This window comes from Ictalurus punctatus, chromosome 19, assembly GCF_001660625.3.
Source record: "Ictalurus punctatus breed USDA103 chromosome 19, Coco_2.0, whole genome shotgun sequence".
Classification (NCBI taxonomy): Eukaryota; Metazoa; Chordata; class Actinopteri; order Siluriformes; family Ictaluridae; genus Ictalurus; species Ictalurus punctatus.
In genome coordinates this window covers 6746815-6772398 of record NC_030434.2, presented here as the reverse complement: position 1 = coordinate 6772398, position 25584 = coordinate 6746815, and the positions used below count along the sequence as shown (strand labels likewise).

Here is a 25584-nt window from a genome sequence, read left to right as displayed (position 1 = left end):
AGCTGTAAGGCTTGGTTGAAAACTCACACATTTATTTTTTTCTAAGGATGTATACATCTAATATTACTTTACATTAGCGGCTATGTTTTGAATAAACCTCCTTCCTACAGAGATGTAACGCGGTCTCAACAGTTATTTAACAGTCATAATACAGTAGCATTGTTGTGATAAACTCATACAATTTGGGTTTGAATGAGCCACCAGGGAGGAAGAGCTGCAGAAAAAGCAGCTGCTTGGTGGTAGTGGCTGTCGAGCTTTGGCCTTCATCCCTAAAGGTCCTCTTTCCGGTACTCACTTTCCCACAAAGAGCTCTCCATGGGCAGCTCAGCATCCAGCCAGGGTTGGCATTATTTAAACGCTCCAGAACAATCTTATCTCGGTCGCACATCGCACCCGCTGGCTGCCCTGGCATGCTCTTATACAAAAACTGCTCAGTCAAGAGCCACTTCGAAGTCATTGTGTAATAGAGCTGAAGTGGTTTTTTTCCCACCGTAGTAAGAAATGTAATTTTTTTAAAAATTTAAAACGGCATCACATACTATGAATATTAATTACAGTTGAGGTCATAAGTTTACATATGCCTTGCAGAATTTTACACCTAGTCCACAAGACACAATAATAACTGAATTTACATTTAAATGACCCAGTCCAAAAGTTTACACACGCTTGATTATTAATCCTGTGTGTCGTTACCTGGATGATCAACGACTGTGTTTATGTTTTGTGATAGTTCTTCATGAGTTCCTTGTTTGTCCTGAGCAGTTAAACTGCCCACTGTTCTTCAGAAAAATCCTCCAGGTCCTGCACATTCTTTACTTTTCCAGCATCTTCTGCATATTTGACTCCTTTCCAACAGCGACTATATGATGTCGAGATCCATCTTTTCACGCCGAGGACGATTGAGGGACTCGTACACGACTATTACAAAAGGTGCAAACGTTCACTGATGCTCAAGAAGGCAACACGATACATTAAGAGCCAGGGGGGTGTAAACTTTTGAACACAATGACCTGTGTAAATTTTTACTATTTTGCCTTCTGGGAAACATGTAAATATCTTATGTAGCTTCTGAAGGGCAGTACTACATGAAAAAAACAAGATCTTTAAACAAAATGATAACAACTTACACAAATCATCAATCACTTATCGCTCTTTTTTTAAATTATTAACATTTTGCCGATTCTGCAAGGCTTATGTAAACTTATGACCTCAACTGTATGTTAACATTAAAAAATATATATATTTATCTAAATAAATGATACTGAATAAAATCAAAGCTGTTAATGCGGTGAATCAAGGACATATGTATCATTTAATGTGTATCTTTCACTCAGAAACGTGTATATACCGTAACTTTAAAAAGATTTAAGGCACATCCTCTATAATTGGACCAGAAGGTGCACTATATGTATATTTATAGGTAAATGATACACACTAGAGGTACAAAAGATGTACTGGTTGTTACACCAGTAACAAGGAGTGGTGGGGTTTAGTACCATTTTTCTGAGAGTGGAGGAATAACAGAGAGAACCACATCTAAACTAGAGGTATTCAGGAATGCTCTCTAGTGTTAAACAAAAGCTTGGAAATAAATTTCAGGAATTTATAACACTGATTCTGTGTTTGTTGTCCAGGACCTTCAGTGGTGCAAAGTGTTCAGGTGTTTAGACACGTGGATAGCCTGAGCGTGTCCTGGAAGCCAGGCCCAGGGAGAGCAGAGCAGTTTCAAATTCTGCTCAGAGACAGCACGGGTCCGGGCTCTGCCTGGAACGCCACGTTGGACAATGTTACAACTTCGTACATGATGAACGGCCTGACTCCTGGTCGCATGTACAATATGAGCATCGTCACCGAGGCAGCAGGGATGCAAAACGCTGTGTCCATGCAGGAACAAACAGGTATGGACCTCTTCTATCATGAGAGAACATTAGAAATCATTAGAAATATCTCAAACAAAACAAAATCTAGAACCATGAGCTCAATCTCATGGCTCTTACACGGTGAAGAGAGATGAAACGTTTCTGCTACCTTCATTCTTCCGTTTTGTGTGTGAGTGTGTGTCTGTGTGTGTCTGTGTGTCTGTGTGTGTGTGTGTGTGTGTGAGTGACCTTTTACACAATATTTCAGGCAGTAGGGTGAACGCCCTGTCTCTTTTTCCTGCTGTGTGAAGGGAAAGCTTGGCCTTCATCCTCGTGTGTTATGTCACCCCCTTGCACTGTGTCAATCAAACCTTCACAGTGTTTATAATCCTCCAAAACACACACACACACACACTAGATTACAATCAGTGCTACAACTCCAGCTCTAGTTCTTCTCTTTCAAAACATTCAAAATCAGACTGTAAACATACTGAAAGGCCTGAAGCTAGCCAAACATTCAAACAGTACCGTGGGTACCATGTGTCACCGAAAGTACACTTGAAAGCGTCTGTCAACAGCCATTTTTATTTCCCAGACACAGAGCTACTTAAGCACAGACGAAAGGAAATTGAGCCATTAGTACAAAAAAAAGCAAAAGTGACCCAGTTGTGTTGGTGTGTCCCTAGATTAAAGGAACCGTTCTTTAGTTTGTCCCTCTGAAGGAACTCTTTAATCTTACAGTACATGGTTTCTCTATTCCAAGCAGAACTCCTCTAGGAGTTAACAAATCCTTATTTGTCCAAAGAACACACAACAGAAGGATTAATCGAATGAAATTTATATATAGAATGACAATACATACTGTACTGTATGTACAAGGGGGCACGGTGGCTTCGCACCTCCAGGGTTGGGGGTTCAAATCCCGCCTCTACTCTGTGTGCGTGGCATGTTCTCCCCGTACTTTGGGGGTTTCCTCCATGTACTCCAGTTTCTTCCCAGTTCAAAGACATGTGCTGTAGGCTGATTGGCATCACTAAATTGTCTGTAGTGTGTAAGTGTGGGTGCGATTGTGCCCTGCAGTGGATTGGCACCGCATCCAGGTTGTCCCTCGGCTTGTGCCCCAAGTTTCCTGGGATAGGCTCCAAGCTCCCCCGTGCCCCCTGTGTAGTATAAACGGTACAGAAAATGGATGGACGTTTCCATTCAAATATTATCAACAGTATGCTACTGTATATACTAACATTATAGTAATGCATAATTGTTAACTGAATACCTTACAGGAGCTGTTCTATTTCAGCCCAATATTTCTTGTGGTAGATGGTTTTTAGAGTTGGGAGTCGAGAACCTAAGAAGAATCGATTCCTCGATTCTTGGCATTTGGGAATTGAGAGTCGACTCCAAAGCTTTGGATTCCACACAGTGAAGTTGTAGTTTGCCTGCACCTGCATGCACATGGATTCCACACAGTACTGTACTGTGGAGAAAAAAAAAACAAAAAAACAATAATAATAAATAAAAATCAAATACAAGTAATAAATAACTGATCCTGCTTTCAAGCAATTCCAAGTTTTGTTTTTTTTTTAACTTTATTGCACTACTTATTTTACTCAATGTCATCCCTATGCCTTGGTTTTTGGAATTGAGATTTGAGAAATTTGGATGTGGAACTGACTCTCGACTCCATCGATTTCCATCACTTGTTGGAATCAGAATCAGACTTGACTCAGCAGCCATAATGATGTTGAATGTAGCAACAGAACATCCCACACATTGAAAGAAGTTCTCAGATCTCAGACTCAGAATGAAAACTTTTTGCTTTCAAGTGTTTCCCCACATGTCTGGTGATTCAGTTAAGGTTTCCACCCTTGCAAATCCAGTTAACTGTAAGACAAACCTATTAAATGAAATCCAATCTGGTGTTCTTCAACCTGCAGTACCAAGCATGGTCCTTAATGCACATATGGAGAGCAATGGGAGTCAGACAAGCCTCCAGGTCTCTTGGGATCAAGCTCCTGGTGATATGGACAGTTACCTGGTCCAGCTACTGTCTTCTGATTCAGCTGTGCAGGAGCAAACCCTGTTCCCAAACACCACACGAGCTCAGTTTGACCAGCTGACACCTGGCAGCTCCTACCAGGCCTTGATCTACACCAGGAGTGGTGATCTCAGCAACCAGGTCAATGTGACTGCTACAACCGGTATGTAAAACTGAAACTGATAAGACAAGCTAAGTTCAGCTCTTCTATGAATAAGAACTTCCTGCCTTCATATTTTACCATTTTGACACAAATAAAAATTCTCAAACATCTAGCACATGACTGGACAAAGGTTTGTCATTTCTGTAAAGCTTCACCTGACTAGGTTTAATCAGTCTTGTGCTCAAACGCACCATTGTAGAACCATTTTGTTAACTTTGAAATACCATTGCATGAGATGTTATATTTTCAATGTATTTTTTTAAGTTCTAGATAAATAGTTCTAATTGAGAAAATATCGGTGGTGTCAAATAAAGATCTTTAATAGTGAAAAAGAAAATTTTAAGTACTCATGAAATCAAAATTTTTTGTGGCTTTTAGTAGGAATATGTTAGCCTTAAGGTTATCTATAAGCTAGCGTGCTCTAAAACAATGACAATGTATATTTAGAAGATATAAATTTACAGTCTCTCTCTACCACCAACACGGGTCAACAATTTTGATGACATCATTCTGCACTTCAGCTTCTCATCAGCTTTTCTGTCCAATCAAATACTCTCCAGAATCTGAAGTGTCCTGCCCCCAACATTATAAAAATCACCTTGCCGAAGCTGCTGTTGAGAGATTGGCTATTCCAAAAAGGGGAGGAACCACTCGATATGTCCTGCCCTGACTTCCTGTGTCAGTGGATATTAAGTCAACGCATTGACCAATGCTACTTGTTTTACTTTTTAGACTTTTTGAGATGCATTTTTCCCCCAATTTTTGTTGTTTTTATGTTTGTGTAAGATCATACATATTTGTTTATCTCTTTACTGTATACCATAAAGTTTTATCCTTACGCTTTCCATTAATTTTCACTCAAATTACTTTTAAATTTCCTGTCTACTGGCCATCTCTTCCATATCACATGAAAGCTGCCAGCTGAGAAGGTGTTATGCATCATAACGTGCTTCCATCAGCTTCCATAGCAGACTGCTACTCACTCAATGTCATAGAGTTTCTACACACTTGGAGGAGAGCACTAACTGTTCTCTGCTGTATATATAAAATAACAACATTCTGTTATTGCATAACTGTCAGTGTGTTTCCCAACATTCGGTCACTTCGCCCCGAATCATGTCTTAGAGGTGTGAAAGGGAAGTGACACATTAACAGGGGGAGAAAAGCATGCTTTGTACACGTCATGTCATCAGCTTTAATCACCTCACAAAAAAAACTGGAGGCCATTCACTTCCACTCATGTACCGAAGTGTTTTATGCATTGCTTAATGAGGGCAGTTTCACTCTGAAGCACTGGTTTGCATGTTTCACTGTGTGTCTCTCTCTGTGTTAATGGCAGCTCCAGGCAAAGTCTCTCAGCTGAAGATGGAGAAACCTGCTAAGTATGGTGAAGTGAAGATTAGCTGGCTGCCCCCTATAGGACACTGGGAACACTACAGCGTGATGCTCTTTAATGGCAGCGAGACGCTGTTTAACAAAACCCTACATAAAGCTGCGACAGACTTCAGGTTTTCTCCATTGAATCTTCAACCTGGCAGAGTTTATACAGCAGCAGTGAGTGTAGAGAGCAGGGGGCAGAGCAGTATTGTCTACTGCCGCACAGAAATAGGTACTTAATATTCTGTTATTATTAGTGCAATTATTTAATAAAGTAATGCAACCTAATCTACCACCATGAACATGATACAGCACCAAGAACTGTTTTATTCCATCACCTACTTCAAATAATTAATAGACAAGATTAGATTACTACTTTTCATATTTCACTGCAAATGTTGATGTATTTCTGATTTCTATTAATTAGCTTAAATTTTTTGAGTTGTTTATCTTATAATTCTGTTCTTATCCTATATTTTATTTTTTCCGTTTTTGCTACCATTTTAATCTTTCACAGTTTAAATATTGTGATGGAATGTATAATTTTTTTCTAATCTCTTTCATTCTGAAGCACATTAAGCTACCTTTAATAATAATAATAATAATAATAATAATAATAATAATAATAATAATAATAATAATAATAATAATAATAATAAGTCAATACAAAAAAGTGTACAGAAGTTTATTACTGGAAAATAACAAAATAACCCAGTGTTTTAGGAGCATACAAATTTGATTGAATTGGTTGAAAGTTTTATTTGTTGAGTTTTATTTATTGATTGAAAGGCATTTTATTCATATGTAAAATCATTTATTTCACATTTCTTGGCAAGGATCTCACAAACAGCTAGAAATTTAATCGGACTCTATTGTAAATGTGAAGAAAAATGATTTGATATCACACTAGACAAAGTGGAATGAATGAAAATTAAATTATTTTGTATTTTTCACACTTTTCAAAGTGTGACCTAGGTACAATCCTGTAATGAGTTACAATCTGGAAATGATAAAGATCTTCCTCCCTTCCCTCTCTCTCAGGCCCATCACCTGTGTCGCAGCTACATATCCGTCATGCAGACGAGACGTCCCTCAGTGCCTTATGGGACCACAGTTTTGGCTCAGGGACTCGTGACGGCTACACCGTGGAGCTTTACAATGCCACAGGTTCCACTGCCATTCAAATACGAAGGCTGAGCCGGGACATGAGAGAGTGCACGTTTAACGTGCTGGTGCCTGGCCATCTGTATAAAATTGTCGTCACGACCACCAGTGGAGCTCTCCACAGTTCTGCTACAGTGACAGGAAGGACATGTAAGTCTTTACATATAACAGACGCTCTAAGTCTAGATAAAAACATCTCACATTAATGCAAATAGATCAGGATCTAAGAATAGCATACAGCACAGAAGACAGTACAGGATTTAATAATAATAATAATAATAATAACAATAATAATAATAATAATAATAATAATAATAATAATAATAATAATAATATAATTGGGTCGAGTCGAGCCGTGCTTGTGGCTCGTGGAATGTTGTATTTGCAGCTAAGTGGACGATGGTGCATTTCTGCCTTTGTAGACGAGCATCAGTGTTTTAAAACTGATACACAGAGTCAGTGAAGGGAATGTAGTAACTGTGTGACATGGGAGAGCCATGAGCTCTCTATATCTCAGACAGGGAGTAACTGAAAGGAGTTATGGAGTAACTGAAATAGTTAAAAGTCCGTATCTTTCTATCCCCAGTGCCTCATGAAGTGACCACCCTGAGGCTAAACAATATGGGAACCACAGACTCTCTCAATGCCTCCTGGGACAGGCCTCATGGAGATCTGGACTCCTATCAAGTGCTGCTGCTACACAACAAAGAGACTGTGTATAACCTCACTGTCCCGGCTAACACCACCATTATCTACCTCCCGCATCTCAATGCTGGAGCATACTATAAGCTGCTGATTATCACAGTCAGTGGAGAACAACGATCCAAGCAGGCTGAGGCCACCTGCCACACAGGTACCTGGTTTAGATTTTTTTTTTAAATGTGTGTGTTTTGTTTGCAATTATGTATATAAAGAACAAGAAGCATCAATAATGTGTTACTATAAAGTCCACAAATAAGAATATATTGATACTTAACACTTCCTTAATGATGAATTAGTACATGCGCTAAATCTTGTTAAATAATGAATGATCCTGGTCTTGAGTCCAATTATGAACAAACTCGGACTTGTCACGCACTCGGGTAAATTTGTACTCGAACTTGACACAGACGTTGACATTTTGGACTCTGTAATTTTTCTGAGTACAGTCGAGTCCGTGTCATCTGTAACATGAAAAGAAAGATAAAAAAATAAATAACATCATAAACAAACACCCCACCTCTCCCGGAAGTTCCGGGAGTCTCCGTTATACTCATAGAGGCTCCCTGACAGCCACAAATTATATACAATATCCCAGCATTTTTTTTTTTAGTACGAGCGAGAGACCAGTAGGAGTAGAGAGCACGTGACGAGAGCGAGAGCGTATCCTGGTTGGTCTCTCTTTCTGCTAGCTAGGCGTATCAGTTTTCTCTGTGGGCGGGCTTTAAAGTCGATCTCTCTCTCTCTCTCTCTCTCTCTCTCTCTTCAGTTCATAGTTCAGTATCATGCAGCATCACAAATGAAAGAAAATACAAAACGCATTTCAACCCAGACTACACTAAATTGTACCCCTGCTTCACAGGGGTCAACACCAATAACAGTTTTGAGTGAGGTGATTTTTAATAGGTGTCATTTGTTCATTAGCATAGCTAATGTTATTTAAAGTCGCTGGTTAGCTGCTAGGAGCTAATCTATTGATGTCCTACATGAGGAGGCCAAACTCCCTGTAGACTTGCTTAAAGTTGTAATAGAATTAAAACACGACTAAATGAGTCAAATATAATATAATAGTATATATTAAGTACATATTTTAATGTCACATTTAGCCATTGACATTGAGACTGCCAACAAAATACTTAAAAATGTGTGTGTGTGTGTGTGTGTGTGTGTGTGTGTGTGTGTGTGTGTGTGTGTGTGTGCGTGTGTGTGCGTGTGCTTGTGTATGTATGTATGTACATACACACACGCACACACACACACACACACATATCACTGTATGTGTCAATAGTATATTAGATCTGTGCATTAGGTCTTAAAGTGACAGCAGTCTAATAAACCTGCTGCTCTCTATGTCATTAATGTTCATCAAACAACAAAAGACAAAGAGAAAATCACTCACTCATTTAACTGAATAACTTCAGTAAATTTTATAAGAATCATTGTATGTGTCACACAGTGGTCTATTTTATTTTACATTTAATTTTACTTGAATACTACTGATAGACCTGAGAAAACGTATCGTTATCATGAAATAAGACTGTAGTCATATCGCCCGCCCCTAAACGTTTGTTGATTCCGGTCATGAATTTCACGTAAAATGTGAAATGTTCTTCTTAATATAGTAAATATCATAAACCCTGCTAATCGGGATTTACTTTTCTTTTTAGGAATTAAAATGAAAACAAAAAAGGTTACAAGATCAGAGCTGTGTTCAGAAATGAGTTTGTTATCATTCATAGAGAGATTAAAAGCAGTAATAAAGCATGAAGCTTGTTGTTATGACAGACTCAAACTCGGCCATTAAGGACTCAGATTTAACTCCAACTTGGCCCCTTTTAGACTTGGACTTGGACTCAATTGGTTAAAGACCCGGTCGTGACTCGAACTCGACAAAGGTGGACTCAGACCCAACAGTAATAGCAGCCCAAGAGTTACTTATGAATAACGACTTATAATACTAATAGCTAAGTATTAACATTTTGTTATAACTTCCATGACTTGCATAATTAATAAAGACTATTTACATTGTTAACATTATTTATTATTGCTATTTTTTAGTACTGATTAAGTTTAACCCATGCCGTTATTATGCATTAATTATATATTCATGTGTCAGTATGTAAGCATTAGTTAAGCATAGATTATTTGTAGGTCTTATAGTGAAGTGTTACCAAAACATCCAGCTAAATTTTTTCAGAATTGCTAGTTAGGGTGAAATGTATCCCAAAGTCACTGTAATCTGTATCATGATCAGCATAAACACCTTCTAACATCTAATATCTATCTTCAGTTTATCATATTTAAAACTAGTGAAGGTGAATACTGGGTTGTTTTTGTTATTATTATTAACTGGATGTGCCACTATCTGAATTCTTGAACAATTAGGCATTTTCAGGCATCATTTATAATATAAGGACTGATGTAAATAATTTTACAACATATACAACAGTAGTACATCAAATGCCTTATCATGTGAATGTAAGGAAGTCTGTTTTTTTTTTTTTTTCCTCTTTAGATTGAAGCCTCTGTTTTGTCTCTGTGCAAACTCTTTATGTAAGGCTGCCCTTATAAGAACTTAAACAAAATAATGGCTGGCCTGAACAAAATTAATCATGTGATAACATCTCTGTAAAACAATAGTGCTACAATACAAAGGGGAATCTGAGGAATTTCAGGAAGTTCTGCATAGAGGAAGAAGGCAAAGAGCTTATCAAAGTCTTACTGGCCAGATCCAACTGTTTTCCCATGGAACAGAGAGGCTATTTTAAGCTATAGACTTCCAGCGTTAATGAACTCAAGAAGGAGTGCTCGAACAATGGGGCACACCACTGAAACTTTCAGACAACTTTCCACTCAATGCAGCAGATTAAGCTAAATTCAGTCTAGGGATGGAGCAGTAGTTTACAGTCTGTTAGAGTATTTGTTTACGTATTTAAAGGATACAATGAAATTCTAAAAATGTGCATCTTCTGAATATATATATATATATATATATATATATATATATATATATATATATATATGTGTGTGTGTGTGTGTGTGTGTGTGTGTGTGTGTGTGTGTGTGTGTGTGTGTGTGTGCAATGAAATTATTAAATAAATTACTAGAAAAGTTTTAAAAAATTATAAAATATTTAAAAAAAAAAAAAAAAAAAAAAACCTTCTCTGATTTTCAGAGTCAGGTGAGACAAACTAACTGGGAAATATATTCAATGCTGTACTTGTCTATTCAGACATTTACTGTATCAAAAGATTATGGCATGACAATAGATCCGCATGTCTGTTTTTAAGTGCCAGCAGCTGTGGCTGAAGTGACAGTCACGAACGAAGGACGTCCAGATTTCCTCAATGTCTCATGGAGAGCTGCACCAGGAGAAGTGGACAGTTATGAGGTCAACCTGAAAGATCATGAGCGGATTGTGTACACGCTCACCGTAACCAAACTGAGCTCTGAATTCAGCAGTCTTGTGCCTGGACGACTGTATACCATCTCCATTAGCACCTGCAGTGGGGTTTACAAAAACACCACTGTGGTCAAAGGAAGAACACGTGAGTTTACTTGGACACACTTTCAGCCATGCACTCATAAAATTTATGTATGTTTTTTTTTTTTTTTTTTTTTTTTTTTTTTTTAACAAGGGAAAAAAGGGAAAGAGGGAAAGAGGGAAAGATAAATATATTTGACACAATGCAAAAACAATATCTTAGCAAGTGAAAAAATATCTTAAAAACAAATCTTCTTCTTCGTATTATTATTATTATTTTAGTAAGCCTATTTCTAAACATTTTTTCCTAATTTTAAGCTTTAATCTTTAGACAGATGTCTTTGCTTGTTTACAGAAATAATCATTTAAAATAAGCAAAACTATCTGTAGAACTATAAAACTATATGCTTGTTGACATTTCTAGAATTTGGCTTGATAATCTTAGATTTGTATTTGCTAACAAGTTAAATTGTATTTGCTGTGACAAGTTAAATAAAGGTTTTAAATAAAGATGCATACACTTTAGGCCAAAAATCTGCCATAATTTTGTCTGTAACTGATAACAAATGATCCAAATAAAACAAATAAAAAATATTTTTGCCATATTTTCACTGATAAAGATCCACTGATTGAAATAAGCAATAATAATAATTAAAAAATCAGATAATTTATTGGTGCTTTAAACTTGTAATCAATATCCTTTATAATTTGAATCCATTTTAATCAATCTCCTCCTCCCATCCAGAACCGTCTGCAGTGCAGAACCCCAATGCGATCCACTTAGCCCAAGAAAATGTCCTGAAGGTGTACTGGAACCACGCAGCTGGAGATTATGACCATTACAACATAACAATCATGCACAACAACACAATCCTTCAGAACCAGAAAGTGGAGAAGAGCCGGAACGAGTGTGTGTTTAGTGATCTGGTACCTGGTCGACTCTACATGCTCACTTTGAGCACCTGGAGTGGAGAATACGAGTCCAAGACTTCCACTGAAGGACGTACATGTGAGTGGCACATCTATCCATCTGTTCATCTATCCATCCATTCTTCCATTCATCAATTCATTCAGACAGCCATATATCCATCCATACATCCATCTGACCATCCATCCATTCATCCATGCAGCCTTCCATCCATCCATTCATCCATACAGCCTTCCATCCATCCATTCAGCCATCTATCCACCCATCTATTCATCTGTCCATCCATCCATCCATCCATCCATTCTTCCATCCATCCATCCATCCATCCATCTGACCATCCATCTATTCATCCATACAGCCTTCCATCCATCCATTCAGCCATCTATCCACCAATCTATTCATCTGTACATCCATCTATCCATCCATTCTTCCATCCATCAATCCATTCAGACATCCATATATCCATCCATCCATTCATCTGGTCAGCCATCCACTCATCCATCCATCCATTCTTCCATCCATTCAACAATCCATCCATCAATACTTCCATCCATCAATCCATTCAGCCATCCATCTATTCATCTGGCTGTCCATTCTTCCATCCATCCATCTTTCCATCTTTCCAGGCCATTTATCCATCAATGTGTCCATTCATCCATCCATCTGGCCAGTCATCCATCCATCCAGCCATCAATCTGTCCATCCATCAATCTATCCATACATCCATCCATTAATCCATCCATTTGTTCATCTCTCCATCCATCAATCCATTTATCCAGCATTCCTTCTATCCATTCAACCGCTGTCCATCTGTCCATCCGTCTATCTATTGAGTTGTCCGTCTGTGCATCTAGCATATTCATTCATCTATTCATCAATCCCTCCATCTAAACAGCCACCTATCCATCCGTCCTGCTGTCTGTCCATCGCTTGTTAATGTAAACTGCATAACAATGCCCCCTTGTGGTAAGCATGTAATGTTTCTGCTAGGACATGTATTTATGTGTCTCTATTAGGTGCCTCATAAATAAGAAGCAGAGAAAACTTTTTTTTAAAGACATTAATTAAAATTTATGGCACATTATAAAGAACTGGGTTGAGCTGTTGAGCTGCATCTCTTAGCCAGGAACAAAAGTGTACAAAATGATTAATTTTAAAGGAACTGTGGGGAATCTGGGGGGTTTCCATGTTTTATTTACAATGCCATTCCTGAGCATAACTCATAATTATGAATGAAGAGTCAGTGTCTGAATATCGTTATATGCATTCATCGAGTAAAAAAAAAATGCTAGAGGTAAGTTTAATAGTCATCATGCCTGGAAAGTTTGTTTTTAACATTGCTCTTATCTTGCCATTGAGCTTTGTAGTCTTATATACTCTAGCCCATATGTTGTATGTTGTTTCATCCCACTGCACTCACCGCACACACACACACACACACACACACACACACATATATATATATATATATATATATATATATATATATATATATATGTGTGTGTGTGTGTGTGTGTGTGTGTGTGTGTATGTGTGTGTGTGTGTGTGTATATATATATATATATATATATATATATATATATATATATATATATATATATATATATATATATATAGAGAGAGAGAGAGAGAGAGAGAGAGAGAGAGATACTGTATTTAGGTAAATAAAACCTGACTAAAACTGTATGCTATGCAGTTCCCGCAGCAGTACGCTCGTTGGCTCTGGCCGAGAAAGGAACCAATCATTTGTGTGTGAGCTGGAAGTCTGCACCAGGGGATGTGGATCACTACGAGCTCCAAATCCTCTTCAACGACACAATAGTTTTCCCAGCCATGAGACTTAACAACACAGCACGAGAGCACTGCTTCTCTCCGCTCAGCGCCGGCTTTCTCTACAAGATAGTGGTCTCCACCTTCAGCGGGTTGTACCAACAGGCCCAGCGCATAGAGGGCCGCACCGGTAAGAGACATGTCAGTGTACAGTATGATATAGAGAGACCTTGGAGTTGTAAATTATTGCTGTAAATTAAACTGTATATTTTAAATTAATATAAAATTATTGCTGAAGTTGTAAATTATTATTTCCCAGATGAACCAACATTTGTTGACAGCTATCACTTTTATTCTGCATCAAAACATGTTGTGCGAGATTTCAGAATCAGAAGCTCTCCATTGACGAAATTCAGTGCAAGAATATTTCAAATATGTGCAAAATCATATACATCATATCAGATGTATTAATATGTATACAGTGGTGTCCAAAAGTCTGAGAGCACTAGTGAAAATGCTTCTATTTTGCCTTTTTATCTAATTTATTACAACAAATTTCTTAAAACAAATTATATTATATTAATGATGTCCGGAAAATACAATCTTTGAAATATTCACATGAATTTCCGAGTTTCTTAGTATTTGGTTCCTCCCCTTTTTTGTCTTAATGACAGCATGCACTCGAGCTGGCCTGGACTCCACACATTTATATAAAACCTAATGATCCATTTTTAGATCGAATCCATTGGAGTGCCATCTGATCACATGCTTCAATACTAGAGATTATACATGATGAAAATCTGAGTTTGTGTACAAAGCATTTGCTTACATTTAAATATGGACCTAGAAATAGTGCAGACTCTTGAATAGTACATTTTCATTATATTAAACATTTACTTTCTTTGTTTTAAATATTTCAAAATTCTAAAACCTTCTGTTTAATTACAATAAAAAAAAACATCACATGGGATATTAATTAATAACTATACGAATCATATCATTATTAAACTTTTTTCTAGACATTTTGCTCATTTTCAGCATTTATGTCTAGAAAGAAGCAAAATTATCTGCCGGACTTTGTCATGAACAGTGTGGTTGCATTTTAGGCAAAACTTTATGTATATTCTTTTCTCCAACCTCCCCTACAGCACCCACTCAGGTGAAGAACCTCCAGCTCCTCCCTGGGACACTCAGTGGCAGTCTCAGGGCTTCCTGGAGCGCTGGTGCAGGAGATGTGGACTTCTACACGGTCTACCTGCTCCAGAACGTAAATGTCGAGCTCACCCGACGTGTCCCTAAGCAGGACAACAGGACAGACTTTGAAGAGCTCATCCCCGGGCAGTTGTACACTGTTAGAGTAGAGACAGTGAGTGGAGCATTGACTAATGACAGCAGCGTCAGCGGACGTACAGGTGAGATGTAATAAATCCTGGGACTATAAGGGACAGTGTGTGGAATGGGGTTATGCTTGCTTGAGGTGGATAAAAAGATGATAGCGTGGTGAAAGTAGATTTATAATAATAAATACAAAAAAAGTCTAATACTGTTCCTCAGGGTACAGTGCACACATGTAGATGTATCCTCAAAGTGGGTTTCTTAGTCCAATTCTGTACTTTAAATGCTATATTCTCTAGATCAGGGGATTCAATTCCAGTCCTCGAGGGCATGAATTCTTTACAGTTTGGTGCTTTTTCTTGTTAAACACATTAATTAATGTGTTCTACTTTCTGGCGCTTGCTCTAGTGTTGTTGTTTTTTTTGTTGTTGTTTTTTTGTTTTTTTTTCTGAGATCATTTATCATGTTTTGCTGGTACTTTTCTGATTATATGTGCCATGTCAAGTTTTGCAACATTTGTTTTATGTGAGAGGTTTTATGTCAGAGATTGACAGATCACATCATCGTTGTTTATCAAAAATTTCCACCTTGAGGAATAAATTGTATATTGAATTGTTATAATATTGTTGCACAGAAAAAGATACTCACACTATTACATACCTCGGGTCAGCAGCGACCCTATAATCTTTTTACAGTAAATTCATTAGAAAACAGATACTATTTTACAATTTTCTATTTTTCCTTGTTATATTGTTGATAACAGTATAGATTGACAAGGTAGAGGTCTAATTAAAAAAATAATAATAATGAGGGGAGGGTGTTGGATGATGTCCAGTGTCGCTTACAACCCAAGGTATGTGTTTAAGGGTTAAATCAGCTTAACGTTTGTGAAGTATACAATACAATACATGAAAAAAACAAACAAACAAAAAAAACTTTCTATTGATGAATTTTAACTATTTTGTTGATGCCACAGAGGACAAAACTGTCTGATCATGAATGTTATCGTCATTTGGAAAGTGATTATTCAGAGTTGATTATGGAGATTTGTTTTTAATGCTTAAGGAATAACAGACTGAATGGCTCTTTATGGAACTAGAATGTGTTTTGTTTTTTTTGTTTTTTTTTCCATAGCATTGCTCTGAATAACCCTTTTTAGCACCACATTTTTTATTGTTTAAATTGGATGTTGGATGTTAATGTGGGTAATGAAGTTTTGGCAAGGTTGAGTGCCATGTCTTTATCTCAACATATTTTCCACAGTAGGCAAATTTAAAATCACATCACCCAAGAAGTTACTAAAAGAAGATTGATCTAAACACCAGGTCTAAGTCTTTTTTTAATACAGTGCTGTAATAATAATAATGTAAAACAAAGGCTTAGGAAAATATATTTAAAAAAATCTAAATTAGATGTTAACACGCCTTTTTTACAGAGCCGATTGTTAATCCAGACGAGTGTTTATCTCTTGCACTTGTGTGTGGTTTTTCAGTTCCTTCGCCGGTGAAGAGCCTCCGGGCCGACAGTGAACACACCACACACAGTCTGTCTGTTAGCTGGGAAGCGCCGGTGGGTGTGTATGATGGCTACAGTGGTCGGCTGTTGGACGAGGACGAAGCCATGGTAGCCAATGTTTCAGTGCCTGCAGGCATCACACGTTACCGCTTTGAGGGTTTGGTCCCAGGAAGATTGTACACTGTGCATCTTAAGACCTTCAGCAACACTTCTCACAGCAAGGACATTGTAACAACAGGGAAAACACGTAAGATGCCTATAACACGGGTAGATATTTAACCTTCAGGTTGTGTTTACCACTTAGCAGTAGATGTCCCAGCTCTTTTCTTCTGACTTATGACAGTAGAGAATAGGCTTCTACATAAGCATGTTACTGTTACTAAACAGATACTTGTGTATTGTTCTTCAATAGGCCCAGCAGCTGTGAAAGGTCTCCATCAGCTTTTCAACAGCACCGCTGAGCTGGCGTTCGGCTGGAATGCATCAGAAGGCTGGGTGGAAAGTTACGACCTCCACCTGTACAACCAGGACAATATTCTCCAAGACCACAAGAAAGTGGGACCAAAAAACAGAAGCTGCATTTTCCCTCACCTGCTTCCTGGGACACTTTACAAACTAGTGGTGATAAGCAGGAGCAGAGGACTGAGCAGTGAGTCTTCTCTGTTTGCGCGCACAGGTGAGAGGCTTTAAGTCTACAGAGATGAATAAAATAATTCAGAAACAGTTCAAAGGGGGGGCACGGTGGCTTAGTATTTGGCATGTTTGCCTCGCTCCTCTGGGGCTGTGGGTTCGATTCCTGCTTCTGCCCCATTTGTGTGGAGTTTGCATGTCCTCCCTGTGCTTCAGGGTTTTCCTCTGGGTACTCTGGTTTCCTCCCCCACACCAAAGACATGCCATTGTAGGCTGATTAGCACTTCTAAATTGTCTGTAGTGTGTGAATGGGATTTTGTCCTGTGATGGGTTGGCACCCCGCCCTTGTGCCCTGAGTTCACTTGGATAGACTCCAGGCTCCCATGGACCCTGTGTAGGATATCTGGTACAGAAAATGGATGGAGAAACAGTTAAAGAGCTTTGGTTAATGTTCACATCATACATCATAATAAAGGAAACATTTTTGGTGCCTTCTGACCTCCTAGGATTTTATACAAAATGGTCTCTGTAGTTTACACAGAATGGTGAGAAGAAGAAGAAAAAAAACATATCCAGTTCTATGGAAAGAAATATCTTGTTTATCACAGCCTTCCTGACAGCTCGACCCAAACTGGTTTGAGCTGACAGAAAGGCTATGATAACTCAAATAATCACTCTTTATAACAGTGGAGAGCAGAAAAGCATCTCAGAATGCACGCCACATCATTGAACCTTGAACTGGATTTAAAAAAAAAAAAAAGACCGGCGATCTTTTTCCACTTTTTTTGCAACTATCCAGAGCCATTCTGTCCATTCTCCTCTGACCTTTCTCATCAATAAGGAGTTTGTGCTACCTGAGTTGATGTTGAAATCAATTCTGAAACTTACTCGAAACCGGTGTAAGGACTGGAGTGTAATTTAGGTCAATTTGATGAGCCTGTGTGACAGATTAGTCTGGCACTTCTCCTCTGCTATACTGTAGTCCTGGAGTCAGGACATTACACATTTTTAATTTCATAGCTCAGTAAACACTATCTAAATGCAAATGAACAGCACGACTAAACTATCACCCCTAAATTATTGACTATTTCCAGTATTTTCTTTCAACATCGTCTTTTGTGTAGTGTCTTTGATAATTATTTGAAAATGCATTTTGATTTACGATCACCCTACAGGAACAATTTCCGACTTTGCTTCGGATAGTGAAGTGAAAAACCAAAGCATGCAGGTTAACGACAGGTTAATTCGAGACAAGATTAATGCTATGTGGATGTGACTTCATATAAATCCTGTTCACAGCAATACCTTCTCTAGAAGCAGCATTTTATTTACTAGGTATTTTCATCCATCCATCCATCTTTTATATCACTTATCCTTCCTTCAGGGTCACGGGGAACCTGGGGTCTATCCCAGGAGCATGGGGCACAAGGTGGGGTACACCCTGGACAGGGTGCCAATCCATCGCAGGGCACAACTAGGTGTTTTATCTGGAATAGAATTAAGTGGTTTGGGTTTAACAGAACATCAGTCTCTTGGGTCAGGCAACAATGTTGATTTTCTTTCTCTGTTTCTCTGTGTAAATGCTACAGAGAGATATAGGTAATGGAAAAAGGACAAAAATACTCTCTCTCTCTCTCTCTCTCTCTCTCTCTCTCAGTGCCTGCCCCAGCTCGAGACTTGCAGATTGATCATAACGGCCACACCGACAGTGTGTTGCTGAGCTGGAGACATTCTCCTGGGAGTCTAGACGGATATATCGTTTCTCTGGAGGGCTCGGATCAGCCAGAACAGAGACTGGGACCCGAACACACTCGCACAATCTTCACAAACCTTCTGCCTGGTCGCTTATACACTGCTGTGATGCGCAGCTGGAGTGGAGAACTTACAAACACTGTCTCTGTAGTAGGGCGCACAGGTTTGTATAACCAACCCTAATTTAAACACAACATGCAATACACATATAGAACCTAGAATACCCATAGGCCTGATATCCGAAAGTTTACATCATGATGCATTTGTGTTCACTAACATATCATAACATCAGAGAAAGAAACTAGGATTTATTTTTTTCTGGATCTCAGGAAGTAAACATACACAGTTGCCCAGACCTGTTTTACTGTAACCGGTGTGCTCTAACTCAGTTTGTGTAACTGTGAATATTTAATGCTGTACAATTTAATTCACTTCCTCCCCCCCTTAAAAAAATAAATAAATTAAAAATCACTTAAACAAATGAGGCACTCTGGGAAGTAAGTGGTGTAAGTAATTTAAAGATATTATTCACACAAACTACACACTGCACATCTCTGAAGGTTTATGTTGATAAATTGCACACACGGAAATAACATTTAAAATTTTCATTTCACAGACACTTCAAAATGAGCTCAGTGTAATGAGCCTTGATTTAGCTCATAAAAATATAACTAGTAGTAGAAAGTCTGACAAACTTCTGATAAAATCCCTCTGATTAGATGCAAGAATAAACCACATGTTTAGCTGGCTAAGTGAAATTATTTTTTAGAATTTATTTATTTCATTTCAAAATAACATAGTAATCTGCTTATAGAATAAAAATGAGTGAACCCTCCACTCTTCTGGGAAAGCTTTCCACTAGATTTTGGAGCGTGACTGTGGGGATTTGTGATCATTCAGCTACAAGAACATTAGTGAGATCAGGTACTGAGGAGGTCTGGGGTGCAGTCGGTGTTCCAGTTCATCCCAAAGGGGTTCAGTGGGGTTGAGGTTAGGGCTCTGTTCAGGAAACTCGAGTTCTTCCACTCCAACCTTAACATGGAGCTCACTTTGTGCACAGGGGCATAGTTATGCTGGACCAGGTTTGGGCCTCTTAGTTCCAGTGAAGAGAAATTATAATACTATGGTGTACAAAGACATTCTATACAATTGTCTGCTTCCAACTTTGTTTGGGGAAGAACTACATACAGGTGTCTACAGCTGTGAATATTTGTTTAGTGCTTTCAGTTTTAAAAATTCTCTTTATCTTTTTTCAGTTCCTGAGCCACCCACATCACTGACCATTAAAGATGTTGGCCCCGTTGGCACGGTAGAGGTGATATGGCACGCTCCTGCTAATGGGGACTATGATGACTTTGAAGTAAAATGGCTGCCTCAAGATGTGCTGCAGATGTCCAAACCAAACGCAATGCGACGCATCATCTCTGGTCTGTACCCTGGCCGGCTGTATAACATCAGCCTGTCCACTGTGAGCGGGGGAACACCAGGGCCTGTTACCTACAGCTCAACTATTTACCACTCCATCCGCACAGGTGAGTGCACATTCAGCCACATACACACTGAACTGGGAGATAATTATACAGCTTTTATGATTTTTTTTTTCTTTTCCTGAGGCTGATTTCTTACACATAGTTGCAGCCACAAGAGGGCATGTTTAACTGGGAAAATGTAGAGTTGTGTGGAGTCAGTGTAGAGTTGGCAGTCACTGACAAATGGTGAAGACCTTTTAAATTTAGGTCAGTTTAAAAAAGATGTTTTGAGGAATCTTGTTTGTGGTTCATTCTAAAGCAGAAAAAGTCTAAAGTGGGTTCTTAGGCTTTACAGTGCACAAGTTTATGGTTTCCAACACAGCTGACCCAAATTATGTAGAACTTTATATTTATAAATCAGCATTTACAGCTTAGTGGGGCCAAAACAAGGATCAAAGAACAAACAATATCCCCACAAGGATACTGACTGCTCTGACCTTGTGGGGACATTTGGCTGGTCCCCACAAGACAAACTCCTTTTTTTAAGAGCCATAACATTTTGATTAGTGAGGTTAAGGTTAGGGTTAAATTTAGTGGTGCTACAGCATTACTTAGCTGCAGTATGCCAATGGAGGGTCCTCATGAAGATTGTAAGACAAACATGTGTGTGTGTGTGTGTGTGTGTGTGTGTGTGTGTGTGTGTGTGTGTGTGTGTGTGTGTGTGTGTGTGTGTGTGTGATTGAGTGAGATTTTTGTGATGTTCTTAATAAACTCTGTCCAGCTCTGGAGAATTGCAGTTGGAACACGATAAGTTCAAGCCCAAGAAACAGAATAAGTGATCAGGGTCCAGAAGTACTGTCCTAGTTTTCTGAAAGATGTTACGCATTTCATACTTGCTGAGAAGTTTTGTTTAAGGACCAGAAATCAGGCTGCCGTCTGTGGAGAGCAGCTGGTGCTGGATAGCACCTCGTTTGTGCGTTGGCCCAAAATGAAGGAGCATACTGTTGTCAGAATTGTTCATGTTTTATTCAGTGCAGCAGATCCTCAGTGGTTCAGCTTTGCAGAGAAAACAGCACACGCAGAGTCCATTTTTAGATTGTAGACTAATAGGTTGAATTAGAAACATAGCGTTGGTGACATGCTTCGCTGGTAAATTACCTGCTGAATGTATTGATTTAGAGTGATTTAGAGTATTAAAGTTATGAGCTTTGACGAGACACAGATTGTCTCTTGTCATATCTGGACATGCACATGTTTGATGTATAGACATTAGACTGCATTGTGAAAGCCATTTGTTCAAAAAGTTCCTTCCTTCTTTATTCACAGTGATGCATGATTTTTGAATTATTCATTACAGTGTTGTAAAAGGACAATTACTGTCATTTGCTGATGAAGAGTCATGGAGAGTCTTTTGGTTCTGCTCTTGTTGTTTGGCGCCGCACTCAAAGCATATCGCTCCTGCTGACTGAACTGATTTGACTGATGAGTTGATAGCAGGCAGCTATTATGGGACTCTGGTCTTCAGTCTCTTGAGAGACTGAAGCATGTATTCACAAGAGACCGCTGTGCTTCCACTAGTCTGAGCCATTATCAATCGCCTGCCTCCCCTGGGCCATGAAACGGACCATTGATCCAAAGTCCTCCCCGAATCAATGTTTTTATTCAGGCAATTTTGCTTCAGAGTTTCAAATGGACTCAACTCGACAGTTTTCACCCATTTGTCTTTTTCTTTTTTTATTCTTCCTGGTTTTGGTCCGTGCCTACTCATTCCCTGTTCTTTTTCTTCTTTTTTCTGTAATGTTCTTCTTTGGAAAGGAGCACAAAGAACTCTTGAGGTTAATGAAGTGTTTTAAGTAGATGATTGAGCAACGTTGGCTCACTCTGTGTGAGAACAAATGCCACTCCTTAATTATTCCCTTCTTTACACTCCTTACCTCAGCAAGGTGCTGAGGATAGATGGGTAAGAGCAGGTCATATTAATCAAGAGCTTGGAGAGAGTCCATGTCTGTTCTTGAAGCAAAATGCTTGCACGCTGAGCTTGCTAATTCGCCATTGGTTATTATGTGGCCCACATGTAATATGAAAAATCCTGAATTTGCTGGAACAAATTGACAGAGTAAAATAATTGGCTAATTACTTTTATCATCTTTTAATTTGGCACATGCTTTGGATTTTTCAGTGTTTCACTGTTTCATGTTTGAGAGGACATCAGATGAGAACAAACTTTAACTTCAATTTAAAGGTGAAGTAGGTAAGATTAACGACTGATGGTTGAGTAGATGGGTTCGATGGATGCAGGTGCAGAATTTCAAACATTTACTAAAGAAACAAACTAAATGCAAAAGACACTGTGACATAGAGGCAAAACACTGTGGCAAAGATTAAACATAAACCACGGAGACAAAAGCAATGAAAGACAAACGCAAGACAAGGAACACAGTGCAAACTGTGGCTATATGCAAATAAGTGCTCGTTAACAAGAACGTGATTCAGGTGGAGGTGGTCATGTGACTGATGTAGTGAGGTGCAGTTGCTGCTGGGAACTGAAGTCCAGATACATGACACACTTCACCATTCCCACCCACCTTCACGAAGCCCCACCCCCTATTTATCTACAGGGACTCATAGAGTCTAGTCTATGTAAAATGACAAAAATGTGGCTATAAAAAAAGTTATAAAAATCCCTATATCAGCCTCCATTGTGTACAACGTCCAGCATGAAGTCTGTGTTCATTTCAGACCTGCCTTGTTGTGAACATCAATAATGACAAACAATAATACACTGATATATATATATATATATATATATATATATATATATATATATATATATATATATATATATATATATATTTATATATATATATATATACATATATGTATATATATATACATATATGTATATATATATAATATATATATATATATATATATTTTTTACCTTCAAAGGTGCCTTTATTTTATTTTTATTTTTTTCAAAATAAGGTCTCTAACGGTGTAATAGGTGGGTTAAAGATTTTTTTTTTCTCCTTGAGCCCATCCCCACCACCAATTCCACACCCATATTTGCAAGCTCCTCCCTCAGCATGTACATCGGCCCATGGAAAAGAGCATCTATAAAATGATTGACAAAAGGAGCATCCAAACACAAAAAAATAATCCAGACTAGTTTTCCAAACAGGTTTTCTCACCCACTTGATACATGCGTACTGAGGGCATGAATTAAATCATTGTTTTTTTATCATGTTGTACATATGTTCCATGTTATTTATACAAATAAGAAGATGAAATTGACTATTTCACCTTTAACTGAATGTATTTGAGATGTGAAGTAAAAAGGTTAAACAGTTTCCTCAATCTGCTGCAAAGTATCACAATCACAAATCATAAACACTCTGGCTAAATACACTCATTAAATATTTTTTTAACACTGAATAATAAATTAAGTGTTGGACAACTCATAACTAACCCCCTCCTCCACCCCTTCAGCTCCAGGACCAGTCCAGACCTTCCACTGTCATCCCATGAGCTCTAAGTCTCTCTCGTGCTCCTGGAAGCCTCCAGCATCTGATTACAGCGCTTACTTTGTGGAATGCAGGAGGCAAGGCTCCAAAGTGCCTGTGTACAATTACACACTGAGTGCTAATACCCAGTTTCAGCACTTCGAAAACTTAGAGCCTTTCAGGAACTACACAATCTCGGTTACAGTGATCTCTGGAAACAAGAAAGGTGCAGCCGTCCAGAACAGCACCTTCACCATGATCGACCGTAAGTTACATCTCTCTCATTGTTTACGAAATCACTAAAGACAAGACTTATCACAAGATTTATCAAGCCTTAATCCTGTGATGATACAGCACTCCAAGGATGCTTGGGTAAAAAGCATCTGATCTCTTAAAACTACCTTGATTATCTGTATAAGAGATTCATGCTGAATGATGACCTTCCTCTGAGAAGCTGGGAGGTGCTGGATTGTGTGGTTATGGAGTTACAGTGTCAACACTTATTTTTTAGCTACCTATTAAAGAAAGAGTGAGAGAAATATGTTTCTGACAAATTCTGGACTTCCCTCTAATCTGCTTGATTAAACCAAAAACATTTTTGGAATTGTTCTTTTTTTTTTTTTTTTTTTTTTTTAAAATACCTGACACAATGCAAACAAAATCATCAGTTGCTTCAACAACACGTGGTACACCATACTTCTGTAGTACAGTGATATATAGATGAAAAATAAGAGCGAGATCCCGCACTAGTGAGCATTAAGTATAGATTTTTGCATTGTCATTCTTAATAGTAAATGCATGTTAGGCCTACTAGCATATTTTTTTTATTATTATTTTGCCTCCGCCCCCCACCCCCCTAGTGTTCCTCAACCTTTTTTTTTTGCATTTAACAACGTACCAGTACAACAACAACAATAAAAACACATTACATTTAAATTATTCTGTTAGAAAAGTGGTTTAAAATGCAACAAAAATACAATGGGGTCCAAAAGTCTGAGACCAAATTATTTAAATTTGGAAATAAACGGAAGGTTTTAGAATTTTGATATATTTCAAACAATTATGAACCCCTCCAACACTGTTGTTCCTCCGGGTACTCCAGTTTTCTCCCCGAGTCCAAAGACATGCTTTGTAGGCTGATTGGCATATCTAATTGTCCATAGTGTGTGCATGGTTCTGTGAGTGTGTGTGATTGTGCCCTGCGATGGGCTGGCACCCAGTCCAAGGTGTCCCCCACCTTGTAACCCGAGTTCTCCTAGATAAGTTCCAGGCTCCCTGCGACCCTGTGTAGGATAAGCTCTAAAGAAAATGGATGGATGGATGTACGGATGAATTCTGCACTATTTCTAGGTCCCTAAGGTTTTGCACAAACTTGTGGAGTCCATGTCAGCTCGAGTGCACACTGTCATTAAAGCAAAAAAGGGGATGAACTAAATACCAAGAAACTCTGAAATTCATGTAAATATTTCAAAGATTCTACTTTTTAGTCAAGTTGTTAATAATATAATTTGTAATGGAAATTGTATTCAATTAGAATAGAAAATGAGCAAATTGATCAAAAATCATCTTGAAATGAGAAAAATGTCTAGAAATAGGTTTACTAAATTTATATTTGATTTATCTTGTAATAGGAAATACTGGATACATTTGAATGTATGAATGAATTGTTATACGGTTTAAATGAAGATGAATCCAAGTTTCCTAATACGTGCCCCACCCCCCACCCCCAAGTTATTCATAAAAGGTTTGGATGCTCAGGGAAAGGATTCTAGTTACATTTTTGTAACATCAACTATAAGACATATGATCTCTCTCTATAGCACAACAGTTTAGTGGACTTAAAAAAAAGTACTTTTTGTCTACATTCTCTGTTTTATTCACCATTATAATGCCCATTAACA

General features: G+C 38.2%; 1 protein-coding gene across 1 annotated transcript in view; it reads left to right on the top strand.

The window, feature by feature from the left end:
• ptprb (protein tyrosine phosphatase receptor type b) overlaps positions 1–25584 on the top strand; it is a 50594-nt gene that overhangs the window by 4606 nt on the left and 20404 nt on the right. Inside the window, exons 3-16 of the mRNA XM_017494810.3 lie at positions 1635–1898; positions 3794–4057; positions 5397–5666; positions 6476–6748; positions 7185–7451; positions 10588–10845; positions 11527–11790; positions 13406–13669; positions 14628–14891; positions 16307–16576; positions 16742–17005; positions 18617–18874; positions 19968–20243; positions 23670–23948. Coding sequence (XP_017350299.1) covers positions 1635–1898; positions 3794–4057; positions 5397–5666; positions 6476–6748; positions 7185–7451; positions 10588–10845; positions 11527–11790; positions 13406–13669; positions 14628–14891; positions 16307–16576; positions 16742–17005; positions 18617–18874; positions 19968–20243; positions 23670–23948 — 3735 coding nt within the window. The remainder of the gene's footprint in view (positions 1–1634; positions 1899–3793; positions 4058–5396; positions 5667–6475; positions 6749–7184; positions 7452–10587; positions 10846–11526; positions 11791–13405; positions 13670–14627; positions 14892–16306; positions 16577–16741; positions 17006–18616; positions 18875–19967; positions 20244–23669; positions 23949–25584) is intronic.